This window comes from Pelobates fuscus, chromosome 7, assembly GCF_036172605.1.
Source record: "Pelobates fuscus isolate aPelFus1 chromosome 7, aPelFus1.pri, whole genome shotgun sequence".
Classification (NCBI taxonomy): Eukaryota; Metazoa; Chordata; class Amphibia; order Anura; family Pelobatidae; genus Pelobates; species Pelobates fuscus.
This window is the reverse complement of record NC_086323.1, coordinates 183,709,879-183,724,301: the sequence shown is the minus strand read 5'-3', so window position 1 is coordinate 183,724,301 and position 14,423 is coordinate 183,709,879. Positions and strand designations below refer to the sequence as shown.

The 14,423-nt window shown below is 41.5% G+C and overlaps 1 protein-coding gene across 1 annotated transcript in view; it reads right to left on the bottom strand.

The window, feature by feature from the left end:
* Positions 1-14,423, bottom strand: part of IMP3 (IMP U3 small nucleolar ribonucleoprotein 3) — a 103,144-nt gene that overhangs the window by 47,879 nt on the left and 40,842 nt on the right. The window contains exons 3-4 of the mRNA XM_063426955.1: positions 12,454-12,528; positions 8,683-8,762 (exon numbers count right to left, since the gene is read on the bottom strand). Coding sequence (XP_063283025.1) covers positions 8,683-8,762; positions 12,454-12,528 — 155 coding nt within the window. The remainder of the gene's footprint in view (positions 1-8,682; positions 8,763-12,453; positions 12,529-14,423) is intronic.

The following is a 14,423-nucleotide window of genomic DNA, read 5'->3' as shown; positions in this document are numbered from 1 at the left end:
GAGTGAGGATAATGGGTGTGCTTTCTCCAAGAAATGTTTGGCCACCGGTTTGTCAGACTGGCCATCTCGATAGGCCAGCCTGATACTTGACCGGTGGCCACGTATGCGTTCACATATAGGGGTCTCCGTCTTACCCACATAATAAAGACCACATGGGCACATGAGCTTATAGATGACATAGGGTGTCTTGCAGGTAATGGTGTGCCTGATGTCATACGTCTTGTTGGTGTGAGGATGACAAAACTTCTTAGAAGGGATCATGTGTCCACAAGTAACACACCCCAGGCAACGTACACAACCACGTATATTGGACTTCAATGCCTTCGTGTAACTATGCACTGGATCCGTGTGTACCAACATGTCACGTAGATTTTGGTTTCTTCTGTAGCAGATCATTGGCTGTTCCTTGAAGATCTTTGGCAGAGAGTCATCCGTGGATACCATCTTCCAGTTGTCCTTAATTAGTGCCGTGACCTTATCTGCAGAGTTGTGGAAGGTCAATGGAAACACCATACGCTGTGAAGAGTGAGCCTTATCCTTACTCGGGGCTCTTCTGGCTTGGATGAGTGCTTCTTGTAGCACCCTATCTGCATAGCCTCTATTCACAAACTTCTGGGTCATTGCTTTCAATTGTATCTCTGCTGTCTCAGTATTTGAGTTGTTCCGTATAACCCTCTGATATTGCGCCTTGGGTATGGATTTTTTCAAAGCCCATGGGTGTGCACTCTGAGCGTGCAGTAGGGTGTTTCTGTCAGTTGGTTTTGAAAACAAGGTGTACTCAATTCCTTTAGTTCCATAAGACAGTTCCAAATCCAAATATTGGACTGCATGTTCACTGATATTAGAGGTGAACCTAATCGGTGTAGGCAGCTGATTCAGTGTATCCACCATATTCTGGGCTTGTTCTGTCGTGCCGTTCCAAATTATAAGCAGATCATCAATGTAGCGGTAGTACCCCATTATTGATCTTGCATATGGGGTTAGTATATGTTGTATTTCATACATATACATGTATGCATTCGCATATCTTGGTGCTACTGCCGATCCCATAGAGGTTCCCGCTGTTTGTAGGTACCAATTTTCTTCAAACCTGAAGTAGTTATTGCTCAAAATAAACAATAATAGCTCAAGTGCCGCTTCTATCGGGGGGCCTTGGTATAATGATGTGTTACATAACACTTGCCGCATCGCCTCTACCCCTTCTGTATGGGGGATGACTGTGTATAAATTGGATACATCCATAGTGATGAAAATCGGTGTTGTATCCTCAAACGTCAAGGCTTTAAGGTGTATTAATAGAGACTGTGTGTCTTTGACACAAGTATACAAGGCTTCAACTGGATTCTTAAAAAGAAAATCAAGCCACTGTGCAATAGGTTCAAGTATGCCGTCAATGGCTGAGACGATGGGTCTCCCAGGTGGTCTCTGAGCATTTTTGTGTATTTTAGGAATACTGTATATTACCGGAGTGCGGGGATGGGTTTTGTTCAAGAACTGATATAATTCTGTATCTATATATCCGGCTCTTAAAGACATGTCCAATATGTCTACCAGTTTCTTCTGTATTTCTGCCGTGGGATCTCCCTTTAGTTGGAAATACGTGTCACTGTCCATCAGCTGTCTTTTCAAGTCATCAGAATAATGTCCATAGTCCATAAGGACGATACCGCCTCCCTTATCCGCTGGGCGGATAACTATGGTGGAATCATTAGACAGTTCCTTAAGTAAAGATCGCTCTTGTTTGGTTATGTTATGCTGTGGTTTAAATCTGCGAGACAGAATATCCTGGGACATCTTAGCAGTAGACGATAAAAAAGTTTTAATAGTATGTTTGGTACTATGCGGATCAAATGTAGACCTGATCTTGAATCTGCCGGTTCCCTTCTCAGACATGGATGACTGCTGTATTGGAGTGTGTTGAAAAAACTCCTTAAGTCTCATTTGTCTCCCAAATCGAAATAATTCAGTGCTCCATTTGAATGTGTTAGGGCCACATGTAGGTATAAACGACAGCCCCTTGCTTAAAATGCTTATTTCAATAGAGCTGAGGGGTCTTCGGGAGAGGTTGAAAATGGGATTTACCTCCTGAGCGGCGGTTTCCCCTTTGGCGCCGGGTTTGTTCTTACGGCCTCTCCTGATCCTATGTCTTCGTCTCCTCGGTTTCTGCTTCTGGTCATAGTCCCTGTGCCCACCTTCCCTAAAAAAGGACTGGGTTCTGATTGTACGTCACTCTCAGATGCTGACTCCCCTGATGTAATATCCACCGTAGGGATATTGGGGCGCACAATTCTCTTCCTAAACCTTCTGGGTCTAGGAGGACGGTCACCTGCAAGCCATCGGTATACTCGATGATCGTGATAATCTTGCTGTACTCTTTCAAACTTCTGTTTTTTAAATTTCACCAACTCTGTTTTATATTTGAGTACTTCTGTCTTAAGCTGCTGCTGTATCTTGGCGCCCTCACTGGAGGCTAGTAATACTGAGTGTTCTATTTCCAACACCACTATATTACGCTTAACATCTACCAGATCAGATTTAACGTCTTTGATGGCTATAAGCATAAGATCCAGTGAGGCCCTATTGAGTACATGAGTCCAGTCTCTACATACAGTGGCCTTAAGCCTCCCTATGGTGGGTATATTAAGCAGTCTGAATCCTCGAGGGATCATCTTAGCCTTGTAGTAATCAGACAGAAAAATGCCATGTAGGTCTAAATCTGTGCTTTTTTTGTGTAGCCGGAGTAGCTTGAAATATACATCTTTAGGGGTAACATTACTGGGTAAACCCTGGCTGGTTTCATCCCATAGTATATCCGCTGCCTCCTCTGATGAAAATTGGAGGGTTTCAGCGTGTTCACTGTAAGCTCCTGCTTGTACCAGAAAGTCATCCATGTTTAAAAACAAAATACCCGAAAAATAGATACCAATCAGATAAACTGAATATGATCAGTATACACTTGAAACAAAACCCATACAAAAAAACGTGAAAATAAATCGTAACAATAAATTTTCACTAACTGCTGGTGCAAAGGGGGTAAGAGGTAGAGTACATTCCCTCTATTCCATACAAAACATTTGATAATCCCCCGCACTCACGCTTAATTATGTATCCACTGTGCCGGGTGCCAGGCATGAACTCCAATGGAAATATTGCTGCAAAAAACTGCCGCTCACCGGACTTGTAAAAATCCAAATTTTATTGAAAAAAGAGTTAAAAAAGAGACCAACGTTTCAGTCCCCGCTCGGGACTTTCCTCAGGGTAACAGAACAATAAATACAATGACAACATACCAACAATATATAGGTAAATCTGATTGGTAAAACTCACCCAGGTGCATTGAAAACGTGTGGACCGTGTACTATAGCCCTTCCGGGTATGCGCGCGCACACCCGCTGAGGCTCCTCCCACTATACGTGCACGTGATGCGTGCTATGACGTGCCATTTGTCTATAGTTGCTAAGCAACATATTGTGTCCACAGTCTGCAGGCTGGGCAAAGAAATGGTGAAAGGTCTTAGACAGTGTGCTATCATACAAAGATACACCTTCTTGACACCAATGTGCCCAAAATCTATAACCTAAATAACACATAATGTATAATCTTAAACATGTGTTGGAAAGATATATTTACAGAATCCAAGAAACGGTGTATGTTCCGCAATACTACAGAACTTAATAGTGAATGTGATGAATGGCCATAAATATTTAGTGGTATATATGACCCACGTGCAGTGTCAAAAATATGTGTACCGCTGTGACACAGTTCACAATCATGAACAAAATCAATGAGCTCGCAGTTATAAATATGCCCCTATATAAATATCACCAGTGTGAATAACATACTGTACAACGTGGGATATACTACCACTATATATAATACTAGTGTACATACTAAATATCGAAAAATAGATATCGAAATAGATATCGAAACAATCTATACCGGGTGAATATAATAAATGAAAAAATATTAATACCTCATGGTACGTATCGCTCTATATAATGAGAGCCATTACCCGAGTACACTATACATCACAATACATAACTTTAAAATAATACACTGTAAAAATGATACAAGCTATAGGAGTTAAATAAATGCATAATATGGGATATTTTCATTCAACCCTTTCGGGTAATGGCTCTCATTATATAGAGCGATACGTACCATGAGGTATTAATATTTTTTCATTTATTATATTCACCCGGTATAGATTGTTTCGATATCTATTTCGATATCTATTTTTCGATATTTAGTATGTACACTAGTATTATATATAGTGGTAGTATATCCCACGTTGTACAGTATGTTATTCACACTGGTGATATTTATATAGGGGCATATTTATAACTGCGAGCTCATTGATTTTGTTCATGATTGTGAACTGTGTCACAGCGGTACACATATTTTTGACACTGCACGTGGGTCATATATACCACTAAATATTTATGGCCATTCATCACATTCACTATTAAGTTCTGTAGTATTGCGGAACATACACCGTTTCTTGGATTCTGTAAATATATCTTTCCAACACATGTTTAAGATTATACATTATGTGTTATTTAGGTTATAGATTTTGGGCACATTGGTGTCAAGAAGGTGTATCTTTGTATGATAGCACACTGACTAAGACCTTTCACCATTTCTTTGCCCAGCCTGCAGACTGTGGACACAATATGTTGCTTAGCAACTATAGACAAATGGCACGTCATAGCACGCATCACGTGCACGTATAGTGGGAGGAGCCTCAGCGGGTGTGCGCGCGCATACCCGGAAGGGCTATAGTACACGGTCCACACGTTTTCAATGCACCTGGGTGAGTTTTACCAATCAGATTTACCTATATATTGTTGGTATGTTGTCATTGTATTTATTGTTCTGTTACCCTGAGGAAAGTCCCGAGCGGGGACTGAAACGTTGGTCTCTTTTTTAACTCTTTTTTCAATAAAATTTGGATTTTTACAAGTCCGGTGAGCGGCAGTTTTTTGCAGCAATATATATATATATATATATATATATATATATATATATATATAACGTTTGCACTTTTCTTCCAACTTGCTATTGGTTACATATTTAATAGAGAGTCAAGGATACTATCTTATAAGGAAGCAACATTGTATAACCCTCACACATCTTACTCTAGTTATACTCTAAATAATAGAGATAAATCACTCTCAAAAAAATCCCCAAATCGCTAGTTTGAGCAGTTTACAAATACACTTGGGAGTCCACACTCCCCAGTAATTTTTTATATATGACTTGCACAGCCTTCCTAAACACTTCCTGTAAATGGAGATCTAATATTTACTCTTCCAATATTGCAAATTCAGTTTTATTTAGAATTTCTTATCTTGTGCACGGTTAATGGCTTGCTAGACCTTGCAGGATCCTCATGTGTGTGATTAAAGTTCAATTTACAGAGCAGGAGAAAAAAAACCTAAAGTAATTGAATATCAAAAAAACATTTTTTTTTTTTTTTTTTAATACAGGCTATGTGAGATATGGCTAGGGCTGCATACACAGAAACATAAGTAATTTAACTCTTAAATGGCAGAGAATTGAGCAGTGAGACTTCAGGGGCATGATCTATACACAGAAAATGCCTCATTAAGCTAAAGTTGTTATGGCGACTATAGGGTCTTGTTAATGTAAGCAAAGCTTGTAAGCAAGATGGTATTCCCATGAGAACTTAGGGAGCTAAGAGTAGAAATATCCAAACCACAGGTTTTAATCTCTCAGTAATCAAGCAGTTGTGGCACCTGTCTTTAAAGTTTAAGATTTGGAACCTTTTTTTTAAAGGGACACTATAGTCACCAGCTTAATGAAGTTGTTCTGGTGTCTACATCATGCAGGCGTCAATGTAAACACTGCCAGAGAACTCAGCCACTAGAATTGCTTCCTGTGTTAGTGCTGCACAGTGTGCAGCACTGATGTTTAGTGTCTCCCGACGCTCTGCATGGAGATGATGAACAGTCCCCACTGAGATGCACTGATTCAATGCACCTCTATGAGGAGATGCTGATTGGCGCAGCTTTCTATAAAGAATTTAGTTGAAACATAAATCACAATATTGCATTAGCAGACTGAAAGCAGTTGGTTTAGATGAAAATATAATTCTTGTATAGGATAGAAAATTGGACAAAAGTGGTAGAGAACCTCAGGGTTACAGTTTATGAAAAGGATACCATAGGCACTATAACCAATTCATATCATTAAATTGGTTATGCTGCCTAGAGTCCACTGGTGCAGTCCCTCCATTCAGTAATAAACTATTTTTGAGCTGTTTAACTAAATATGGGTTCCCCTTGTTACCCACAACCTTGTTCCCAATAAAGGTAGGCTTAAGACATAGAAAACATGCTTCCTTAGTCATGCCAATTCAAAACCAGCTGTGTTAGGCCCAACAGTCAGCTGACACTCAACCAATCACCACTGCTAATGCTTCCCCAAGCAGCACAGTGGGTTTAGTCTTATACTCTCGTTTAGAATAAAACCATTAAAAATGGTTTAACACTGAACAGAAGGACATCACCAGCAGACTCCACACACTGTAACCACTTAAATGTGATGACGCAGTTGTAGTACCTAGACAGTACCACTTTGAGGAGTTCGAAGGCTTGACTGTAATTAAGGATGACTATAGGAAAATGGAGAATTTTATATGAGGAATGTGGAATATACTTTACTGAAGGTAGGGAGCAGGATTTGCAGGAGGATACTGAGGTCTAGGTGAGAAGGCTATTTGTGAAAGAGTCCTTTACCACCCAATGTATAAGAGTATATTGGGCAACCGGTTTTAAATTAGGCCTTGCTCCTGAAGTGGTTGAGGGAGATTTTTCTCTTTTTGTTCACAAACTAAATACCACAGAAATATTTTTTTTTGTTTTTGGTAAAAGAGAGTTAAAGTTATTATAAAAAGAAAATGTTAGCCTTTCATAATAGCTTACTGTGAAATAACAGATTGGCACTGAAAGGATTCATTCATCACAGCAATGGCATGGTCTAATCTAGGTTCAGATTTCTTCTTTCATCAAATATCAGTTATGCATGAAGGTTGCTTTCCTCACTATTTAAATTACATTTCAAGATAATAAAAGGTAACCAAGAAACTTAACGAGAAGTAGTAATAACATTGGCACAATTTTCTGGAACTTTCATATAGATTAATATTTCATCTCTAATATTTTGACTCCATGTTTTTTTCCTCCTATTTTTCCAGCAGTCATCTGGAATGAGAACAAACGTATTTGAGGTTTTAACAGGAAAGGTGTACCTAATTCTAAGTGCTGGGTAGCATATGATATTAAAACTTAGCCTATACTACGGTTTATTTAATAAGTGCTGCACTTATGGTAATAATGAGGGCCCATGGAGGTGCAGAGTACTTGTGACTTTCACTCTTTGATTGGTCAGGGTAAAACATATTTCCCCAGCTGGGATACAGCAGAGTAAATATAAAATGTCCATTGTACAGCAAGGGCACCGGTCACAGTAGGTTCAAGCCCACTGGGCCAGTCTCCCGATTATACTGCGAGTAAATTTCTCCTGGACTTGATTACTGTTGGCACATAAGGACATGGCTGTGAGTCAATCAAAGGACAGGTTATAGGGATACTAGAAGTACCGGGAATACAAAGCTGTATTCCTGGCACTATAGCTCCCTCTGCCTCCCCCCACCCACCCCTCGCTCCCTCCTATAACGTGAACAAGGGGTTAAAAACACTTTACTTACCTTACCCCTGCGCTGATGACCCTCAGTACTGGGTCGCCACTCTGCCTCCTTCGACATCCCGCTACAAGCTGGCGCTAATGCGCATGCCCGGAAAATGCAGTGTGTGCGCGCACACGCATTAGGCCTCCCTATATGAAAGCACTGAATCAATGCTTTCCAATGGGGAAATAGCAAACGCTGGATGTCATCATGCAGAGCATGAGTACGTCCAGCTTCCATAAGCGGACCAGAAGTCCTTTAGTCTATTTGCTTTGGACTACATCTCCTTTCTAAATGAGTGACCTTGTGTCTTATGTATAGTCCTGTTTATGAATAAACTTCCAGAAAATGGTTTGTATTGGCTCCAAAAATATTATATATATGCAGATTGTATAAAGTTAACAATGATTTCCCCCCCCCCCCCCCCCATTACTACAATTTTTGTTATGCCCACTTTTTCTACTGCCACAATACCCTTCTAAAATAAGGTGCCAAAAATAGCACCACATATTCAGGGTGTGGTCTAACCATTGATTTATAAAGAGGCAACATTACATTTTTATCCCAATAATTAATGACCCTTTTTATGCACAACAATAACCTTACGGACCTTAGCAACAGTCTATAACAAGCATGTCAAACTTGCGGCCCACAATGAATGTTTTTGCGTCCCAGCCCAGAGGCGGCTGTTTAATGAAAATTTCCTTTTTTTGTTTTTTTACAGCCCGCATAAACTTTAACCTTGTTTATCTGGACCGTGTTAGCCTTTGAGTTTGACATGGTTGGTCTTTAATAATGCCCAAATCATTTGTTATCCCTAATTCACTACCGGGGTGTGTACTTTGCCTATATCAGAACCACAATTACAACTAAACTGTAATAACTATACCAAAGCAGGGGAACTATAGAGAAACATTGTTCAGCAATAACTTTTGAATAGCACGTTGGAAGACAAAAAATAAAAAGGATACGTCCTTGTTCAATAAATGTGACAGCAGTTTTTAGGTTTTGTGCCATTCTTAGCCTGACTACAATGGTGGGGAGACGTCTCCTGTAAGAATAAAAATACATTTGTTAGGTATAGGTATTTCCCATGGTGTGTATTAAACACAACAAAAGTGGAAGTATTTTAAATCACAGCAGATTTTAACTTAAATCTGCCGCAAAAACAATCTAAACCTCAATTATAAAGAGTGATATATTATATATTGAATATTTATACTTCTAACCAAGTAACTTCACTTGTTCACTTTGAACTTAAGTAAAGAAAATTAATACATTCATTAATACACTGCTCAAAAAAAATAAAGGGAACACAATAATAACACATCCTAGATCTGAATTAATTAAATATTCTTCTGAAATACTTTGTTCTTTACATAGTTGAATGTGCTGACAACAAAATCACACAAAAATAAAAAAATGGAAATCAAATTTTTCAACCCGTGGAGATCTGGATTTGGAGTCACACTCAAAATTAAAGTGGAAACACACACTACAGGCTGATCCAACTTTGATGTAATGTCCTTAAAACAAGTCAAAATGAGGCTCAGTAGTGTGTGTGGCCTCCACGTGCCTGTAGGACCTCCCTACAACGCTTGTGCATGCTCCTGATGATGTGGCGGATGGTCTCCTGAGGGATCTCCTCCCAGACCTGAACTAAAGCATCTGCCAACTCCTGGACAGTCTGTGGTGCAACGTGACGTTGGTGGATGGAGCGAGACATGATGTCCCAGATGTGCTCAATTGGATTCAGGTCTGGGAAATAGGTGGGCCAGTCCATAGCATCAATGCCTTTGTCTTGCAGGAACTGCTGACATACTCCAGCCACACGAGGTCTAGCATTGTCTTGCATTAGGAGGAACCCAGGGCCAACCGCACCAGCATATGGCCTCACAAGGGGTCTGAGGATCTCATCTCGGTACTAATGGCAGTCAGGCTACCTCTGGTGAGCACAAAGAAATGCCCCCCCCCCCCCCCCCAAGAAATGCCACCCCACACCATTACTGACCCACTGCCAAACCGGTCATGCTGGAGGATGTTGCAGGCAGCAGAATGTTCTCCACGGCATCTCCAGACTCTCTCAAGTCTGTCACATGTGCTCAGTGTGAACCTGCTTTCATCTGTGACAGGGCGCCAGTGGCGAATTTGACAACCTTGGTTCTCTGGCAAATGCCAAACGTTCTGCACGGTGTTGGGCTGTAAGCAAAATCCCCACCTGTGGACGTCGGGCCCTCATAGAGTCTGTTTCTGACCGTTTGAGCAGACACATGCACATTTGTGGCCTGCTGGAGGTCATTTTTGCACGGCTCTGGCAGTGCTACTCCTTGCACAAAGGCGGACATAGCGGTCCTGCTGCTGGGTTGTTGCCCTCCTACGACCTCCTTCACGTCTCCTGCTGTACTGGCCTGTCTCATCATTGTCTTCCTTATATCTTATATAGGATGCCTCTGATTTGTTGGATTTAAATGCTTTAAATGCCCTTTTCTTATTTTTAATCTCTTGTTTTACTTCTCTACTAAGCCACATTGGTTTTAATTTGTTTCTTTTATATTTATTACCCAATGGTACATACTGAGAAATGTACCTTTCTAATATTGGTTTGAATAGTTTCCATTTATCCTCAGTGTTTTTATCACTAAGGAGTTTATGCCAGTCGATATGTTGTAGAGCTGCCCTAATTTTATTGAAACTGGCTTTTTTTAAATTATACGTTTTAGTATACCCCACGTGCTTTTGCTTTTTTGAGTTTATATAAAATATTACCATATTGTGATCACTTTTTCCCAAATGCTCCCCCACTTGAATGTTGGTTAAAAGTTCAATATTGTTTGTTATAACAAGATCCAGACAAGCATCCTTTCTAGTTGGTGCTTGTACCAGTTGTGACATAAAGGTGTCATTTAACACATTTAAAAACCTGATTCCCCTTGCTGAAGTACTAGTCCCTCTATCCCAATCTCCAATAATTAACGTGTTACCCCGATTTGCAGCTTTCCCAATTTGCTTTCCCAACAGCTGTTCTTCCTCATTAATATTTACATTAGGTGGTTTATAACATATCTCAACCAATAATTCATTTCCCTTTGTTTGCCCTAAGCAGATATCTACCCATAAAGCTTCCACATTTTCCTCGTCACACTCCACATGCCTAAGATTTGACTTTAACTCATGGTTGACATACAAACATACCCCACCACCCTTCTTGTTTTTCTTATCCTTCCTGAGTAACGTGTACCCATTTAAATTAACTGCCCAGTCAGGTGTCTCATCCCACCATGTTTCTGTTATGCCTATTATATCATATTGTTTAGTTTATGCTATTGCCTCTAGTTCCCCCATTTTTTAATATAGGCTCCTTGCATTAGTAAGCATACATTTATATTATGAGCCATTTGTACTTTTTGTGAATTATCAATATTACATACCTCCTCTGTTCTGAGCTTTCCCCTCCCCCATCTCCACCCCCTTTGTTCTGCGCTAAAGTCCATCTCATTTCTATCCTATCTCCATTTTCTAGATTGCTTTGACCCTCCCCCCTACTACTAGTTTAAAATCTCCTCCAACCTTCTAGCCATCCTATCCCCCAGCACAGCAGACCCCTTTCCGTTTAGATGCAATCCATCACGACTATACAGATTGTACTAAAGCGCAAAATTGGCCCAGTGCTCTAAAAACCCGAAACCCTCTTTCCTGCACCAAGACTTTTGCCACGCATTGACCTCTCTAATCTCCCGCTGCCTTTCTGCTGTAGCGCGCGGCACAGGTAATATTTCTGAAAATATTACCTTGGAAGTCCTTTTCTTTAGCTTACTTCCTAGTTCCCTGAACTCATTCTTAAGGACCTTCCATTTTCCTCTGACTGTCATTGGTACTAATATGGACCATGACAGCTGGGTCATCCCCAGCCCCTCCCAATAATCCCTCCACTCTGTCAGCAACATGCCGGACCCGAGCACCCGGGAGACAGCAAACTGTCCGGTTGAGTCGATCAGAGTGGCAGATTACCCTATCTACTCTCTAAATAATAGAGTCCCCTACCACCACAACCTGTCTAGACTTCCTTATCCTCTCAACCTCACCCGTACTAGAGGGGCTGTTCCCACGGCTGTTAGAACAGCTTCCTGCAGTACAGCTACTCCTGAGCTGATGCTCCCAACATCTTCACTCAAACGGGAAAATCTGTTAGGCTGCACTAGATCAGGACTAGGTTAACCTTTCCTCTTCCCTCCCACTCTGCTACCTCGCCCCACTGTTACCCAGCTATGTGCCTGTTCTCCAACTGTCTCAACTCCTCCCACTCCACTACCTGCTCCCACTAAGCAGGCTCCTCTCAAGATTGTCAATCTCCCTCAGTGTTGCAATTTGCCTCTCCAGATCTCCAATCTGAGCTTCAAGAAAAGCCACATGCTCACACCCACCACAGAGGTATGGATCCTGGACAGATTTATCCAGGCATGCATACATGCAGCACGATGCACACTAAAACTTGTAATCTTGCAATCTTGCTAGCACTCATCCCCAGAGTGAAGTAACCATCTCATTGAAAGCTTTTGTATGAGCCAATTGTCTCAAAGTGATGCATGTCCCTTTAAATTGGCTCCTCAAGTCAGTTTCTTTTTCTTAAACACATAGATCCAAGCTGTGTGTATTAATGTCTTCATATACCAAATGTTGATAAACACAATCCACAGATGAATTACAAGTTACAGTACTGCAATATATTTTGCTTGATATCATACCTGCAAAAAGAAGAGGCGGAAACCATTTCACACAGCTGAAGACTCTGTTTGGTCGGTATCAAACCCATGGCATAGCTAAAAATGTTAAAATAAAAATTAAATTAATAAGGTGCTCATATATTTACTTATTGCAGCTATGCAGAATGAATATACTGTATACACATATTACATGACATCTTATCACTATAACAAAAGATTTATCACAAAATTATTATTTCTCATGTGAAAAATGACAAGTAAACTATAGCATTAGGAACACAGGTTTATATCCCTAACACTATAGTGTTCCTTTATTCTTTACAGCCCACTGTTACTGCAAATAGTTAAATAGTGCTCATCACGGTTGATAAAATTAATGGAAATCTCTCATCAAAACTATAAGAGTTATTAAGGAGATTATGGAGGGGGGGGGGCAATATTGCTATAAGGAAGGTATGACTTGGAGTTATGGATTTTATTTTGGCCTTTTATAGGTCTGACCAAAAAAAAACAAAAAAACCTCTGATGGCAAGTATAATCATTTTTTTTTCTACGGGTATTAGAGAGTGCTCCCTCGCCCCTCGCCTCCTACACGAGCATGCCAGCCTCAGGGGGGCCCTAAGGTGACCAGCCGGCCAACTCCTGCACCCCCGGAACAAGAGGCTGCCAAGGTATTTGCCAGGACAATTGGGACAGCTTTTTTTGCCGACCCCCTGAAAGTGCCGGCCAAGGCAAATGCCTTGACAGCCTCGCTCTAAATACAGCACTGTATAGACTGCTAGAAGTCCTCTCGAGAGCTCCAGGACTCTGAGAATCGGTGTTGCCATGGTAACCAGCTCTGAACGGCTGGAGCTTACAAAAGGAGGCGCAAGAGTGTTCGTTCTCCCTCCACCTGCAACATAAGGCTGAATAAGGATGGTGAGGGCTTCCCGCTTATGAAAGCACGCAGCAGTATCCTTGGACGCATGGCGCTAGGTTTTTGCCCCCGTCGCACCACATACGTCATGCCTCTGAATATTCCAACAGCCCATATCAAAAGTTTCCCTTTCTTGCATGGTCTTTTTTAATTTTTTTAAAATTCTTTATTTTGACCGTGCATAGAGAAACATACAGTATTGCACAGCCACAACAGCTTGTGCCAGAGAGTAATACAACAATATTCATTGACATTTGTGTGGCCTGTTAATTCACGCACTTTTTATGTTTTTGTCGCGTCCTAGTATGTGGTATCTCATGGCTAGGGGTATGTGCCCGGTACTGTGATGGGGACTCATCGTCTCGTTTGGGTTCCTTGGCCAGGTAAAGCCTGTATTTAGTCTGAGGTCAGTCGTGGCGGTGGGTCCCTGATCGGTTCAGAGTATGTGTGTGGATCTATGCGGGCCGTACCTTATTGTGAGTGGTGTTCAGGGGGTAGGTTTCCTACACAGTGGGGTCCTGTCCTGTTCTGTCCCGCTGTGTGTGTTACGCCTGGCTTTGTCAGGTGTTGTCGCTTGTTCTATGCCGTTCTCCTGTCAGGCGGGGGGAGGGGGGGGGGGGGGGAGGGTGGAACATGGCTGAAATGCCTGTCAGTCGGTGGAGGTAGAGGTGTAGTGGCTCGTCCAGTTGGTAACATTACATGGAGTAGCTAACGATAAAATAAAAAAACCATAATAATGCATAACGAAATAAAGAGAGAACAATGGGTTAACAAAGAGTCCTTATCGGGACTTGGTTGCTTCATGTTGCTGTAGCCTCAACTCGGTTCCGTTCCGCTCTGCGTGGAACAAAGGGTTGTACCCGGTCAGGATTCCACTGGTGAGTCGGAGTAGGCCCTGTTTGGTTCGCCGTAGGTTGAAGAGAGTCTTTAGGCAGGCCCAGGGTGTGTAGTAAAGCTGTCGCCTCTTTTAGGCAGGCCCAGGGTGTGTAGTAAAGCTGTCGCCTCTTCAAGGGAGCCTATAGTGTAGTTGGTCTCACCCTTCTGGAGCCATATGGCACGTGTTTTCAGCCATCTG